Raw genomic sequence first — 16,732 nt, forward strand, 5'->3', positions numbered from 1 at the left:
AGCATGTGACACAAGACTTTGTGTGACGTGGCATGACTCAAAATCCTTGAGGCTTAATTTGGTTGGAGGGTAACTAAAGGAAAAGAAAAAAAAAAAATTAATAATGGAAGGAAATGAAATATTATATTATGTTTGGTATAGATTATTAAAGGAAAAGAAAGGAAATAAAGGAATTTTGAAAGGTACAAATTAGGAATGAGGTTTTGGTTTTGTTAACCTCCCAAAAATAGGCAGCAATTAAAAGGAATAGAAAGAAATATTAGCATTTTTAGTGAAATTTTGTTAATATTAAATTTGCCCTTATATTTTTAAAAGACAAAACCTAGATAAATGGTTAACAATATTGGATAATTATGTTTATGCCTTTTATTTTCTTTTTTCTTGTTTTTATGCACCCTATACATCCCCCTCTTTGTCCGTTAGGAAAAACTTGGTGGGTGGGTAAGTTGAGAAAAACTCTTAACACAAATGACAAAACACGGCCGAAAGTTTCACATGGAAGGCCCACGTAATTGTCACATTCAGACCCAATTTAATTGGACCGGCCACATAAATGAAGTCTCCCCATAGGAATACAGGAGAAAACCCATCTTATCATTATGGCCCAATCAGAAAACAGGCCCACTGAAACCCAAAATATTCTTCACTATAAATTCGAACTGTTCACCATCTTTCTCTCTCGCTGCAACTAGGGTTTTATTTCCACTACTCGAAAACAGTCGAAGCTAGGCACAGGGAGGTTAAAGCGACGGCTTAGCTTGCTGTCCGCCTTGGCAAAGCTCTTGCTTCGTCTTGGCCCTCGTTTTTGTTCACTTTCTTAGGGTTTCACACAGATAAACACACATATATACCCACACAGATACACATATGTACACACACATTTCGTTGTTGTTTTATATCTGAAACTCGAAGTCGATTCAATCAATTCAATGGCGGTGAAAACATCAAAGGCCGAGAAGAAGATTGCTTACGATCAGAAGCTGTGCCAGCTTCTGGATGAGTACAACCAGATCCTAGTAGCTGCGGCCGACAATGTCGGTTCCAACCAGTTGCAGAACATCCGAAGGGGTCTTCGCGGCGATTCGGTGGTTCTGATGGGTAAGAACACCATGATGAAGCGCTCCATCAGGATTCATGCTGAGAATACCGGCAACAAAGTCTTCCTCCATCTCATTCCACTCCTTGTCGTAAGTACTCCCATTTATTCATTTCCTGTGACTTCTATTTTCATTTTATATAAATGTGCAATTTAAATTTCAATGCTGCTTTATAGATTTTTGTTTCTGATAGTTATGGTTCAGTGTCAGATTTACTAATTTCAAATTTTTATTTTTTAATTATTGTTTTGGAAATCAGGGTAATGTTGGGTTGATCTTCACTAAGGGTGATTTAAAGGAAGTGAGTGAGGAGGTCGCTAAATACAAGGTATATTGATTTCTGCACATTCTTTAACTGTTCTTGTGATTTTGCTTTTATTGTTTATATGTTTTTGTTTTCAGTTTGGTATTTGCCATTAGGTGGCTGACACTAACTTTAGTGGATTGTTTATGATAAATGAAATTTGTGGCTGTTGTTTTATTTTTACAAAAAAAAAAATGTATGAATTATACAACTATAAGTTTATAGCACAAACTCTATACTGGTGCAGTCATTTTTGTAGCTAAGGACTTGGCTTGTCAAAGAATTTTTGTTTTTAAGCATGTTACCATGTCAAACGTCTATATTTATGATGCCAATAAAAAAACATTTGGTGTCTGTTATTTCCCATGCATTAGGATTTCTAGCTATAGGTTTTTTTAGTGTAGATTGAAAATAGATTTTTTTTGCCAATGATATAGTGTGGATTTGGAGCCATAGTTCTTCATATAATTGAAACTTGGCTTTAACTCCCAGATGTATTGTTGTGCTCATGCTTGATTTGATTTCTACTTTGAATAGGTTGGAGCTCCTGCTCGTGTTGGTTTGGTGGCTCCGGTTGATGTTGTTGTCCCTCCCGGCAACACTGGACTTGATCCTTCACAGACCTCTTTCTTCCAGGTCCTTATTCTCAATCCCCGGTTAGAACAATATTCTTTGCTTTTGCACGATTGTTTCTCACACAATCAGCTTTCAGGTGCTTAATATTCCCACCAAGATTAACAAGGGTACTGTTGAAATTATCACCCCTGTGGAGCTTATCAAAAAGGGTGACAAAGTGGGATCTTCTGAAGCTGCACTGCTTGCAAAACTTGGAATAAGACCCTTCTCGTATGGTCTTGTTGTACTGTCTGTTTATGATAATGGATCAGTCTTCAGTCCTGAGGTGCTTGATCTGACAGAAGATGATTTAATTGAGAAGTTTGCTTCTGGAGTTTCCCTGGTTACCTCACTGTCACTGGCCATCGCTTACCCATCACTTGCAGCTGCACCTCACATGTTCATTAATGCCTACAAAAATGTCCTGGCTGTTGCACTGGAAACCGGATATTCCTTCCCCCAGGCCAATAAAGTGAAGGAATACCTTGAGGTAAATAGTGCTTTTGCTGATTAGGGTTACTATTTCATGAAATGCCATTTCAAAATTCTGTTCATTGTGCATATGATTGACCTGTTTTGGTGGGGATGGACTGCAGGATCCCAGCAAGTTTGCGGTTGCCATGGCCCCAGCTGCAACAGCTGATTCTGGCACTGCTGCTCCTGCTGCATCTAAGGAGGAAGAGAAGAAGGAGGAACCGGCCGAAGAATCTGATGATGACATGGGTTTCAGTCTGTTTGATTAAGTTTAAGTTGGCTGTTGTTCAACGTTATGATTTGGAACTAATTTGCACTTCTTTTAATTGCAGTTTTGGTTTAATTATTTCATCAGGATTATGGTGAGTCCTTAGTATTGATACGTTCAGCTTAATATTATAATATTTTAGATAATTTAGATATTTGAACTATTTTCTGCAATAATTTGTTTGTTGGATGTCTTTAAGTTTTTGTATGTTTTCTTATTCTGTGGTTAAAATTGTTGGAAATTTCTAAATTCACTATGCTAGAGTCTTTCCTCTGGTGAAGTTTTGTATTATTCCCTAATTGGGAGGATAGAGATTGTTCTACTGAAACAATTTTTGAAAACCTATTCCTGTTTTCTTGTCTTGCAGTCTTGGGTTCCTTTTGGCCTTCCTTTTCGTTTGAGATGATTGAATTGGATTCCTCATGCAATATATCTTAGCGAATCTACCCCTTCTGCCTTTCAATCATCCAAAGTTCAAGCATCTGACACTTCCAAGGGCTCCGAACGCAAGGCTTAACTCGACCCAATTCTCTAACTCATTTTAGCTCTGTCAGCTAAGTCATCTGGGGGGTTCGCCCTAAACGAGTCACCTTATCCGGCGTAGGATGCCTGTGATCTCCGAGCAATCGGCGACCCATCCAGCGGGTAACTCCCTTCCCTTTTTGTTTTGCTGTTATTTCCGAGGACCAATCCACAGGCGAAGAACCTGAAACATCAGTCTAATAAGAAGGCTTCACCCAAGCTATGAGGCATAACACTGAAAGATAGCAAACTCACCTAGCAAAAGAAGAGCAAAAACTAGATCTACTTGCTATACTATAATCCTTCCAGGCTTTCAGAGCCGAGCTCATAAACTCATAGAGCAGATTCAACAGGGAGAGCCTGGCCGAGATCTCCTAATGATCACCAAATCTTCAAACTCTTGCTCAAACTGTTTGATCTACTTGTTCAGTGGAAGTTTCAACAAAACTAGGACCAAGGAGGGGACCGGTTGTGAGGTCCCCGTAAACGAACAAGGAACAGAGTTGTTGGAAAGCTAAAGACCTATTTCCTGAGTCATCTTTTCATTATTGCTTTTTTCTTTGTTTTTTGCTCTGTGTGATATGTTCTCCCTGACCTACAAGGTCTTTCTTTGTTAAGGGTATGCTTGTTCCTTTTCTTCCTTATGGCATGGATTAGAATTCCTTATATATAAGGCAACCAAAAGGCAATACGTGTCAAGAATCAGATTCCCCGATGAGGCGGATTTTCCGATCCATTCCCCTATCCATAAGGGGCAACTATTCTAACTTCCTTTTCACCTTCAGTTTGTTAACATCTCCTCTTATTCAAGGGTGGAAAGAAGGGGCATTGAATCGCTTTTGAGCTTTCATTTCATCCACCAGATCTTTCGTTTTCAAGCCTGACTTTCAAGGGAGCCGGTTAGGTAGGCCCTTCGGGTGACCATTTCCATCGAACGAAGGGAATCCTTTTGAACGCACCGCTGTACCTCAATAACGAGCCGTTTCAACCCTTCGGCTTCTTAGCCTCTAGCGGGTGATTGTACAGAGTAGGTTGCTGTAATCCCGTTGGGTATTCCGTAGCAGATGAGAGGGCTTGTGTAAGGCTAGTGGAATGAATTTAGCCAACTGAATAGCATGGCATAGCTCTGCCTTTCAGGTTGACTAATTATCTTGCGGTTAGACTTTGGGAGACGCATTGAGAGTCCCCCTCTCAGGCTTGAAAGCTAAATCACAAGTTATGGAGTTCGGGATCTCAGAGAGAAGAATTCCGAGCTTGGCTTTCATCTTTTTACATTCCCGGGTATACAGTGTATAGGTCTTACCAAACATCAGATAATGCGGGAAACTCATACTGATTGATACTAACCCTAAGCTCTAGCTAAATAAGGTTCAAGCCAGAAGCAAGCGCAAAACAAGAAAGAAAATATGCGCACACTATTGATATTGAGAAGCTAAAGAAAGAACATGGGCGATGTTAATGTATCTCCTGGAGTGTCAGAAAGGCTGTGCCCATAACAAAAGTAGGAACCGTATTTGCCACAAGGTCAATGATTTGCCTTTGACTAGAAATATGACCTGTCCGACCTCCTTCTCCTTATAATAGTTGCCATAGGGAAGGGTGCAGAAGAGGCCCCCGAAAATCCTAAGTTGTAACGCGATCTCACCAACTTCAGCAAAGAAATATCATATAGTCAGAATAAGGGTCATTAAGGTCTGGAACGGGCTTGTTGACTATAAGTCCAGGGATTTGGGCGCTTGGCGTAGATACGGCAAGGTCTGGTACGATTTTTTAACCCCCAAAAGTGTTAGTTGACTGATGAGGTTTGGGTTTTGACAGAGGAAAGACATTTGTTTGATTGGAAGATTTCCGCTCCTGTGTTGTTAGCCCTTCTTTGCCTGAAGGTCGCGTGCTCTATTATTAAAATCAAACCCCGATAACGACGTCTAGTAAAGAGGTCTACAGTCGAGCACTTTGTTTTATTCTTAGCTATCTATAAATGAAAACCAACAGCAAGCAACCTGATTTCATATTCTGGTCAGAGCTTAGCCTGACGCTCTTGAAGGTGAAGGGTGCATTTACTTTGTTCAGGCAATTAGCAGTTGTTTGCTCCTTTGTTTAGAGCTTTTCATCTGGCTTGGACTTCTTGTTTGGAGTCGCCGGTGGTGCAAGGTAGAGCTAACAAATGAGATCAAACTAAGAATCAAAGTATGCATACGAAACTCCAATAAAACCCCTATTATTCTTGGACTTCAAAGAAGAATGATTTCTCAGGGAATTTACAAGTGTATAGCTTAGCTCATATAGCCCCCTTTCAGTCATATCCAATCCCAAATCTAGATTGATAAAAGGAAGTTCAGTTTTCAGAGACAAAGCAGCTGGTTGGGAATCGAGAACAAATATAGTATGTAGAGATGGAAAACAGACTGTGGGGGAAATTTCTTCGTTATTTGATAGCTAAAAAAGGTCTGGTCCTTCCACGTATTAGATCTCAAATGTAGGACAAACGAATGCCCCAATTATAGCTCAAATGTTTGGAGAGAAGTCCGAATTAGGACTGTTCCCAAATCAATGTTTGCGTCTTTAGTTTTAAGGTTTGAGATTGTATTGCCTGGTGCCCTCTCAAAGAAGGATGCTAAGGTTTGGGCTGAATGTTTTTGGAAATTGAGGGCATGAGATTATTTTATAGGTTTTGTTTAGAAATTTGAAATACAAGAGGTTCTGAAATTGCTCATATTTCGCTCTTTTCATGAGGTTCAATGAATCCCGTAGATGAAATTGCTAGAAGAATTTGAGCTAAATTTCCCTTTGTCGGGAGAATATTTTGATAAAGATCTCCCCAACTAGTTTTTAACTTTTTTTCCATCTACCTTGTTAAGTTTTTCTTTTCCTTTTCATGTTTGTCTGGTAATGGTTGTTTGTTCACAATTCTTTTGAATAATTAGTATCACTCTTTATGCACACAGCTCAAATAAGGGTTGAAAGAGATTTCTTATATGCTTTTCTGCTCAAGAAGGTGTCTAGTTATTGATTTGTAAGAGCACACTACAAGAAATTAGGGTTTTAGTGACAGTCAAGACCGTCCTAAAAAGCCCCAAAACCGTCACTAATGATTAAATCCGTCCGTCACTAATTAGAGCGTCGCAAAAGATTTTTAGGGACGGAAAAAATCGACTGTCACCAAAAAACTCAAGCTGTAGGAATGGACTTACTGTCCCAAATAATACTGTCACTAAAATTTATTATTTACCGTCCCTAATGCTTTATTTTTTTAATTTTTTTTATTATATTTATGACAGTTTGAAACTGTCCCTAATGCTTTATTTATTTATTTATTTATTTATTATAATTATTGGTATGCTAGATTTAGTGTTTTCGCGTTTTTTTTTTTTATCAAGTTTTTTTATAACAAATTAAAAATCCAAATATTCAGCATAAGAGAGACGGAAATAAACCATTAATTATCATAATAAAATGTTTACAACACAGTAAAATTAGCCAAATATTCAACAAAACATACCAACTCAAATAATCCATTAACCAAAAAGATTACACGATATTAACTAAATATTCAGCTAGAATGCTCAAATGTCTTTTATATTCAATTGACTAAAGAGAAGACAATCTATTGGTCATTCAGGTGGTTGTGGTTGTGGTGCTAACTGCCGCTGAAAGATGAACAACTGAGCTTCCCTTCATAAGATGATTATACTTGCAATCAAACCCATATTTGCATCTCCCAGTGCTAATGAAATATCGACATTCAGGTTGATCAGGTCACTCAGGTAGAAGAACTGATGTAGACAACATATGCAACTGTCCACGGGAACCTAAATCACCTTGATTCTTGGAGTTGTAAATAACATTGGGTCCAAAAACACTGCTAGAAGATGGCTCATACTTCACTGATTGACATTGTAAACATGAATTAGAAATACAATAAATGACACTTAAATTAACTATAAAAAAAAAAAAAAAGCCTCCACCCCAACTAATTGCAGTAAGTGATAATTTTGTAATCTTCCAGAGATAATTGACCAAACCATCCCCAATATATAATGTAATAATGCAACCTGTAGTGTCCTTTTACATCAAAATTGTTAAAGAAGACATAAGTATATTTCTAAATAGGTAGATCCTTATTGACTCGCTGGCATAGACAAGAACCATGAAAAGAACTGCAACAATCCATTTTTACAGCTGGAAAATAACCAAATTAAGATAAAGTCCCCCAATTGATTTACAAATAAACACAACCTCATCATTTATTTAATTTAGGATCTTATGAATTTGACAGAAGTAATCAAAATTCACCAAACCTGAGTTAATCATGAAGTAATGATCTTTAGTCGAGAACATATATCTGTCCATCTGAAGTAGTGAAGGTTGTCATCATAGCCAGAGAGATAATATTGCTATTCCAGATCACAATATTCAACTCTCCAAGCCCTCAAATCAGAGTAAACACGAATTTCTCTTTAAATGTAGGATTGTTGCCTCCAATTATTTTTTAAAAACCAAATCAAATTGAATAGTTGTGTATAAAAATTAACCAGTAGAAAAATTCAAGAAACAACACAATATAGATCTAAATATACATATATAGAGAGAGAAAAAGGGGGAGAGAAGAAACATATGCAAACATAGGGATCTTACCTCAAAATCCACTTTGTCTCTTTCAATAAGCAATCTCATTCACTTGAGGAATAAAAACATATGTCCTTGTCCTTGTGCTTTGGTGCTTAACAAGCAAAGACCAATATAGTCTCATTACAAATTGAATAGTTGTGTAGAGAGAGAAAGTGGATATTGTTAGATCCATAGTCAAAGGGTACAAAGAATTACTTAAAAATGAGCAACTGCTACCATTCTAATGAGAAGTACTTAAAAATGAGGAACTACTACCATTCCAATGGAGAATGATGCTATATAAATCTGGTCTCATTGAGAAGAAAGATAAGATACACATAAAGATGAATCAAACATCTGGATCATATAAAAAATTTCACAAGGTAAATTGTAGAAGTGCTGGTACTCCAAAAATTGCCAATAATGTGACTCATCGAAGCAATAAATTTTGATCCAAATTTTTTTTTTTAAAAACATGGAACAAGATCAAATTTAAGTGAAATATAAACAGAACTTAAACATTAAGAACTGAAGGGACCAGCAAAGAAAAATATAAATGAAGGCTCCAAGATAACATTGTATTGTCTAATGTTGAAGCAATTGTCAAGTAGACGAAAGTATAAACAACTCTTTTTCTTGAAAGAAGTACTAAGAGTTTTGCTTAAATATGTAAAATTAAAGAATAAAGATAGTTGAGTAAACTTAAACTTATTTAATAAATACACAAGTCCACTCGCCATATTATTTTTTATTGTGCTAAAAGTTCATCAAACTAAAGCACATATATAATAGGAAACATTTCATTTAATAATACTATATAACATCACTCAATTGTTTTAAAGGTGCCTATATGTTCAATAACACAAGGAAGACAACAAAAATATAGAGAATATATATTTAAATTCGACTACAGTTTTAGTAAGCTTTTGAGCTATCAAACAAGAGATAAGTATGTGATCAAAACGCTTTTTAAGAAAATGAGACACATGAAAATGGAGAATGGAAAAGAACTAACAAGGTTTTCAAATTTGTCATTGTTCCAAGATAATCAGGTATCTGTCCCATAATATTGCAACTCCTTAATATCCTGCGATGCAATCAAATATATTTAAATATATATCATTCCAAAACACCAAGAAGATATTAATATATTCCATAAGAGAATATAGAAGTTTTCTACGTACAGTGTCTTCAGGCTTTTCATATTACTAAGAGGTGGAAAAGCTGTTTCACTTCCACTCAAGTCACTGAATCTCCTGCATTTGTTTTTATTTATCAAAGAATAAACATAAATTAGATATTTTCTTATATAAAAGGGTAAAGCTATGACATTATAAGAATTTACTAACAAGTCAGACAAATTTTCCAAGAGAGAAATTCCAGAAGGAATTGGCCCATCCAAACCACTAGCCTGAATCATCCTGTCATAATTTTGTTTAAATGAATGGTTAAACAGAGAACATCTTCCAAAGAAAAATTGAAATATCAAAACAAGTAAAGTAAAAATCTTACAAGTTTTGGAGTTTTGTCCAGTTTTGGATGAAATTAGGTATCTTTCCTTTAAAGTTGTTGCTAATCCTACTGCAATGTGTAAAAAAAAAAAAAAAAAAAAAGAAGAACAATTAATTCTAAAAATAGGAAATAAATAAGTATTTAGAAAAACAAAAAATAAACTAACTTTAGACACTTACAAGTCCTTCAAAGTGGTCAGATTTGCAAGTGTTCCCGGCAACTCCCCGGTAAAATAACAAAAATTAATTAAGCCAATGGTCAATTGACCTCAAATTTCAAATTGAACGCTCAGACGTATTACCAATTTTAAAAAAAAAATAAAATTACACATTCATAAAGTACACAGACAAAACTAACACCATAAAATCAAAAAACAAATAAAAGGGTCTTACATTTTCTCCAAGCTGGGAAGATTCCCATGCTCTAGAGGAATACCTCCAGAAAGCTGATTGTCCCCGAGGACTCTAAAAACACCAAAATTAAAATCATAAAAGCATAATTTTATATCACATGTACCTAAATGTGAAAGAAATTGGTTATCCAAATCTTACAAGCTTCTGAGTCTGGTTATGTTTCCGAATTCTTTGGGATTGAACCTGTTAATCGATTTCCAAGGAGAGAGCTGCAACAAAACCATCATGTCATATATTTGTTAGAACAAGAGAAGTTTCAATATGGATGTGTGTGTTTGTGTATAACATATATATTCACTAGTTGTATGGAACCCCATTCTGGAGGAATAGTACCGTTAAGGTAGTTGCGAGTAAGGTCACTGTATGAATGAGTGTACGTACAACAATTTGAGAATTGAGATTGAGTAGCACTCAAATGCGTAATTAATAAGAAAAGATGAGGGCATTGCGGGATTCATAAAGTAATAGATTAAAATAATTAAGCAAGTAAACCATGTAACAAAATGAATGTATCAGAATCAAAATGCTGTCATGATGTGTGCATACACACACATAAAGAGGCAGAGTTTGAAAAACTTGATGGTAATATGTAATGTATCTGGTTTGGCATTTTATTCCACCATAAATTAACAAGAAAATTGTTGTTCCTTCTATAAGCTTGTCGTTCCATAGAGAAAAATGACAACAGACCCATGGAAGGCTAGATTAAAAACTGTTTTGTTTTATACCATCTTACTTTTCTATTATCAAGTGAAAATCAGTGGAATAGGACATGTTAGTATTCATTTAAGAGCTACATAATACATTGATTTACTTTTGTTAACTCTGTTCTTTTAAACCCTAATTTTTTAATTCATTTTTCAAAAGTTACAAGTACCAAATGGCTCTGAATTTCTTCTTTGAACATTTCAAATTCAAAAATATATTTAAGCCCTTAAATTATATATATTCACCTTTCACAATCAACAAAAAAAATGTGATGAAATAACAATAAATGAATTAGATGAAAAAAATCACAAGCTATTAACTTCCCAACCTTTAATTCAAGAACGATGATGTGATATTAATTAATTCATTAATCCTGAAATAATAGCAAAGATAAACTTGTTGACCAGTCCTGGCATTTTCTTTTATTCAAATCACTCTAAAATAAACAAAATAACAAAAACCTAAAGAATATAAAAATAATATTAAGCGAAGTACAAAAAATAATAATAGAGCAAAAAAAAAAAGACTGCGGAAAATTTTGATTACCAAAATGGAATATGAAAGAAACTGAGAGCAACTTTAATTGTATTTTCTCCCAAGCTTCATCTGCCAAAGTTTACCCTAGAAGAGAACAGATCTGATGCATATGATCAAACTGTAAAAAAAAAGAAACAAAAAGAAAAAAAATTCTCTGTGCGTGAACAAAAAGAAATAAAAAAAATAAAAAATAATAATAAAAACTCAATCAGTAAGTGAAGAAGGACACAAACCCGGACGATCTGTTGAGCTTGAGGGAAGAGTGATTAGAGAGAGAAAGGGAGGCGTCCTGCGGACTATGAGGGAGGACGTACTAGAAGAGTGCTGGTAGAGAGAGAGGCCTCCGGTGGAGTACAGAGTGATTGTACCGAGAGAGAGGCATCTGTGGGATGTTCTAGAGAGAAGACTGAGATTGGGAATTGGGTAAAAGTATACAAATAAGCCAAAACGACAACGTCTGACCATTATTTTTTCTTTTCCCAAAAAGTAAATATATATATATATATATATATATATATATATATATATTGACACACATATCGTCGAAGGAAGGGCGCTAAACTTTCCCCCAAAAAAATTTGGAGCGAGCGTCTACGTGTACCGTCACCAAAAGAAAGGTCTTTAGGGACGGTTTTTTGGACGGTCGCTAAAGGACTGTCACTAATGTTGCAGTGGCCTTTTAGGGATGGTAACTTTACTGTCCCAAAAGGCTATTTTGATAATTTTTTTATTAAAAAAAATTATAATTTCACTAAAAATGGCGCTAAGTTTTGCCGCCACCAGATTGGAGGGATTTTTTATTTTTTTTGGTCTTTTAGGGACGAACAGGTTGGACTGTCACCAAAAAGTGTGTCTTTAGTGACAGTAATTAAAGTCTGTCCCTAAAAATAGGGTCTTTAGGGACAGTTTTTTGTACTGTCCCTAGAGGTCTGTCACTAATAACCCTTTTTCTTGTAGTGGCATACGAAGTTGCAATAGACTGGATCTCTTGAATAAAACACACTACAGCTAAAAAAATCTGAATCATGGCCCCAGGCTACCCATTTAACAATTTTCAATTCTTTCAAGTCACCAGAAGTTCGGATACTACCTGCAGCAGCTCAGTCTAGCATTCGGTTTCCGAGATGTAAGACAAAAACCTAGCTTTCTCCATCCCGCGCTCCTTGGATCCAATACTGAAGAATCATTCTGCATCTGGGATCCAATTCCCACAAAACCGCAGGGGTCCAGAAGGAGGATGAACTCCCAAATTCAACATTAAAGCTATTAAAGAGTGTATAAATCCAACTCTCCAAATAATTTTATATTGCTTTAACTGGATTTTATATTTGTTTGTTGATGTATATGCTACTAGGAACATATAACATGTGATACCCCTCAGATCCGAGACACGGGTTGATCAGGCCCGGGCCTAAACCTGAGGGAAATATCAAACAATTAATATATAACCGAACACAGAATACAAGATGAGATAAATAATAATAATAAGCTGGAAGAATACTAATTGAAATTCTCAAAATATAATTAATGAAATCTATTAAATCCAAACTCCAAAACTCCATAAGTTACAACTCGGGAATCCATCTAGTGGACCCTTTATTATTAAAAATCCCAATTGAAACTAAAATATCTGAAATAGAAACTTAAAGTCAACATAGAAAAGATTCCTACGTAGTCGGAGGAATGAATGTCTGTATCTGTTCTGCACGTCCAAGCTCTAACCCTGGAACTGACTAACACCTGAAAAAAATAAGAGAGTGGGTCAGGCCCACATGCAAGTCCTATTCTACTACGATCCAAACAGTAATCCGATACGCAGATACATCCTAGGAAGACTCAACAATATCTAGAGTAGTCCATATGTATATATATAGTACACACTATAGGACGTTCGCTAGTCCAGTAGGTCTATCTCAGCCTGAGTAGAGATACCATGCAAATCGCACATAAAGTGGTCATGTGTACCTAAACCTACCAGGGAACAACACCTATGTCCAGTTATCCATCCTAGGCGATATATGCGCCCTAGCCATGGTCTTGAGACTCAAGCTCATACCATGGTACCATATAATAAATATATAAAGTCCGTACTCCTCCTAATACAAAATACCATCCATCTGTGTAGTGGTCTAATATATGTATAATCATCCGTCCTAAAACCATATTAAGTCATCCAACTATTTTGTTGACCTAACACAAGTAGGTAATGGACTTAACCTATATGGTTAATTCGTACCTTAATCCAAATTAGGCAGGACTTAGTGTTTAAACGAGTCCATACCTAGTATGTCACCGTCCCATACCGGTACATACCATCCTCCAATTAATACAGTTGACAACACAGTAATAGATAGTCATCAACCATACCCCAGAAAAACATACATACAGTCTAATATGTTTATGATTAAAATATACATCCAATATAAGATTCAGAAACTCTATTCCAGTCCTTCAAATTCATAAGTAGGACTACGCACATAACTCCTCCAATTAATACCATAACTTGATGCAATATACAGTATAATTAAAACATCAATAAATTTCCATTTAAGCATACTTATTTTTTTTTCCAGAATAAATAATATATGCCTATAAAACAGCTGAGACATGATTTCCAATTTAAGATCATGCAAAGAAACCAATTTGCTAAAACAGTAAGCAACTTAAGTTAATTATTCACCCTTCCACCTACCAGTGCATTATGTAACCGTAGGTTGTCTCATGCTTCAATACTAATACTAACATACTTCCTAATCCTTTTTACATCTCTGGAATAGTTGTATAAACCATCCACAGCCTCTGGAATAATTTAGAAAACTCCCTACAGGCCAAACCCAAACCCAGAACACGAAAACTGAAGAGAGAAGAGGTTGGAGCCGCCTCCAGAACATTGGAGCCAGCTCCCCCTTTAGTGGAGCCGCCTCTACCCCTTGTAGAGTCGGCTCTACACCCTTGTGGAGCCGGCTCCTCAAGCCCTAGAGCCAGCTCCCTCTTTTGGTGAGCTGGTTCTCTTCCTTTGAGAGCCGTCGTCCGTTTTTGTTTGTCATCTCCAACTCCGGTGACTAACAGAGCCTCTGTAATATATTTTAATTCTTCTTCTAGGTTCAATCTTAGTCCTAGAAAAATTTAAACCACTGAGATCCAATATAAACATGCATAGCAACACAAGTTTTAAAACCACACTTACAGAACCACCGTTAGAAGCCTTTTAAGCAAATCATCACAAACTTAATGCAGATTACTTTAGTACAATTAAAGACTGTTCTAAGCACTTGTTCTAGAGTTTAAACTCAGTCCCAGATTAATTACAAGGCATCCAACTGTATTACCAATCTCAATTAAAACAACGTTTAATCATAAACCTCATAAGAAACAAGTACCAGAAAACTCAACGATTATGTAAAGTAGTTAATTCACGAGGTTAAACAAATATTCTGATATGCATAAAACATGTTATTATGTTTGTTTACCACTGTTTTAACCTTTATTTAAATCCCCGGAGTCTAACTAGCATGCACAGAACACGAATTAAAGGAAAGGAATAGAATAGTGACTTGCCTTGAGTTTCAGTTTTGAAACTCTAAACCACTGTTTTTGAAACTTCTGTCCACGTCTGAGACTCCTGTTCTACACCTCAGGTGCTCTTGGTTCAACCCAGAAGCACTCCGTCCAGTGTATCCTTGAACCTCTCCGATAACGTCCTAGTTTCCACTCTCTGTATCTCTCTATCTCACGGTATAAGTATCAGTGAATAGGGTTTTGTTTTGTAACCCTAAACCAACGTATAATACTATATTTATAGGCTTCAACCCAACCCTAATTCTAATACAAAACCAACCCTAAGTCGGCTACATCCGTGTAAATAAAACCCTAATATAACTATATGTGTGCCTCCATACAGTCACGTTAAAAACAATTAAATTTAATTAACTTAATTCAATTAAAACAACTAAATTACATCAGTTAAATAATTATCTATAATTAAATCAATTCAATTAAAACAAGTAAATAATTAAAGACCATTAAATCACCACAATGAAAACAATTACAATTAACACATGATCACGTCAACAATTAATACAAATAGAAATAAAAGGCCAGTTAAATAAATAAATAAAACAAATAAACAATTAAATAAAAATAAATGCAATTTAAACAATTTAATAAATACCAGGACTATCTTTTTGAAATCAGGGGTATTACATAGCAAGATTGAGTTTAAGGTGCTGTATGAGTGGACAAAGTTTCATCTAAAAGTAGACTAGGTATTTATTTCCTATTGTATTATATTAAATGTGTCTTCTTTTGGATTATGGTAAGATATATTAGGTCGGGTCTAAAACTATATTTCAACATCAACTCAATAATAGCCTTCAAAAATGTGAGAAAATCTTGGGAAAAAATTAGGAATCTTTAGTGTGTATAGACATAATGGCTTCATATCATTACTCACACGGATAAGGCTTTGACCGGATTGACAGGTGGGTTCGTGCTTGATGCCTGGACTTTCGCTTTATCGTGGTGTTTTCGTGTCTCTATTTTGGGTCTCAGTGTGGCCTTCACATACTATCGCATGGTCGTGCTGTTTGAGGGTGTATTCACCGTTAAATTTGGGACTATATTTAAAGCTTTTGCGAGTTGCATGTCTTTCGATCACGAACCGTCCTTCTGCTCTGGTCAGCGATGCGTATACTCCGGCCGTCGTCGACTATTGGTCGTGGCTTGGCGTTGTCGGAATGCTTTGTCACGCTAGTCAAAGATGGGTTTCTGGTGCAGACATAAGTCTCGCTGTTGATGGTTCGTCGATGTTATCTTGCTTCACACATCTTATTGACTTGTATTGGCAGCAGACTAAGGATAGTTTGCCTTCGTTGCTAGGATTTTGGTGGTTAGTCAGTATCAAAAATGGTTTGATGTTGCTGATGATGATATTGATGATGAAGGCTTCTCGGAAAACTGGCCGTACTATTTGATTCCGACTCTGGCGACCTTTCGACGTCCTCGAGCTTTGCGCTGTACTATTTCGTGTCAGAATAGGGTGTCAAAGTTAAACATCTGGTCAGGCGTTTGTGGCGTTGTTATCATGCAACGACACTATCATAAGCTTCTCAAACATGCTTTTTTCTTTGAATGGCTGATGATGCAGTATGGGCATGATTATCATGGGCTCTATGGTTTATCCCTGCATTGTATGGTGGTTTTGTTTGACATGGGTCTTTTGTTTGTTTGATCACATCCTGTAGACACTAAAATTTTAGTGGGCTTTGGTTTTGACAAATGGAATCATTAAATATGGGCCTAATATTTAATTAAGTTAGTTAATTGGCACAAACTTGGTCCACTTAAATTATTTAATTAGCCCAGCCCAGATGGTTAAATAAACAGATAATTATTCCTAATAAAATATATTTTGAATAATTATTTTTAAGGATAATTATCATAATATAACCGACCCGACCCAGTTATTATTTTATCCTTATCAGGAGATGACACGTGTCATTATCCTATTAATTCAAGAAGCCTATAAATAGAGGCCTGAAGGAAGAAGGAAGGGACACACAAATTCAGAGTCCAGAAATCCAAAAGGTCCAGAAATTCAGAGTCCAGAAATCCAGAGGGACAAAATACAGAAATCCAGAGACTCGGAAATGCAGAAGATCTAGAAATTGAAAGA

General features: G+C 36.0%; 1 protein-coding gene and 1 long non-coding RNA gene across 9 annotated transcripts; one reads left to right on the forward strand and one right to left on the reverse strand.

The window, feature by feature from the left end:
• The first annotated feature begins 669 nt into the window (after positions 1-669).
• Positions 670-8,354, forward strand: LOC132270827 (large ribosomal subunit protein uL10). The gene is made up of 5 exons (XM_059772037.1): positions 670-1,187; positions 1,357-1,425; positions 1,939-2,037; positions 2,114-2,506; positions 2,613-8,354. Exons 1-5 carry the CDS (start codon positions 930-932, stop codon positions 2,757-2,759), a joined length of 966 nt encoding a protein of 321 aa, XP_059628020.1. The 5' UTR covers positions 670-929; the 3' UTR covers positions 2,760-8,354.
• On the reverse strand, positions 6,699-11,525 carry LOC132270828 (uncharacterized). Of its 8 annotated transcripts, XR_009469589.1 has the most exons (10): positions 11,292-11,512; positions 11,068-11,176; positions 9,952-10,022; positions 9,793-9,864; positions 9,401-9,466; positions 9,238-9,309; positions 9,073-9,144; positions 8,904-8,975; positions 7,916-8,000; positions 6,699-7,164 (listed from the first exon to the last, which is right to left on the reverse strand). It is a non-coding gene; the product is annotated as an uncharacterized LOC132270828 (long non-coding RNA). The 8 variants fall into 8 exon arrangements; XR_009469588.1 differs by having other exon boundaries at positions 7,579-8,975; positions 11,292-11,525; XR_009469585.1 differs by having other exon boundaries at positions 7,916-8,975; positions 11,292-11,522.
• Between the last annotated feature and the right edge of the window lie 5,207 nt (positions 11,526-16,732).

This window comes from Cornus florida, unplaced genomic scaffold (genome assembly GCF_030987335.1).
Source record: "Cornus florida cultivar Cherokee Brave unplaced genomic scaffold, ASM3098733v1 CherokeeBrave_3.0.0_Hap2_Chr08, whole genome shotgun sequence".
NCBI classification, from domain to species: Eukaryota; Viridiplantae; Streptophyta; class Magnoliopsida; order Cornales; family Cornaceae; genus Cornus; species Cornus florida.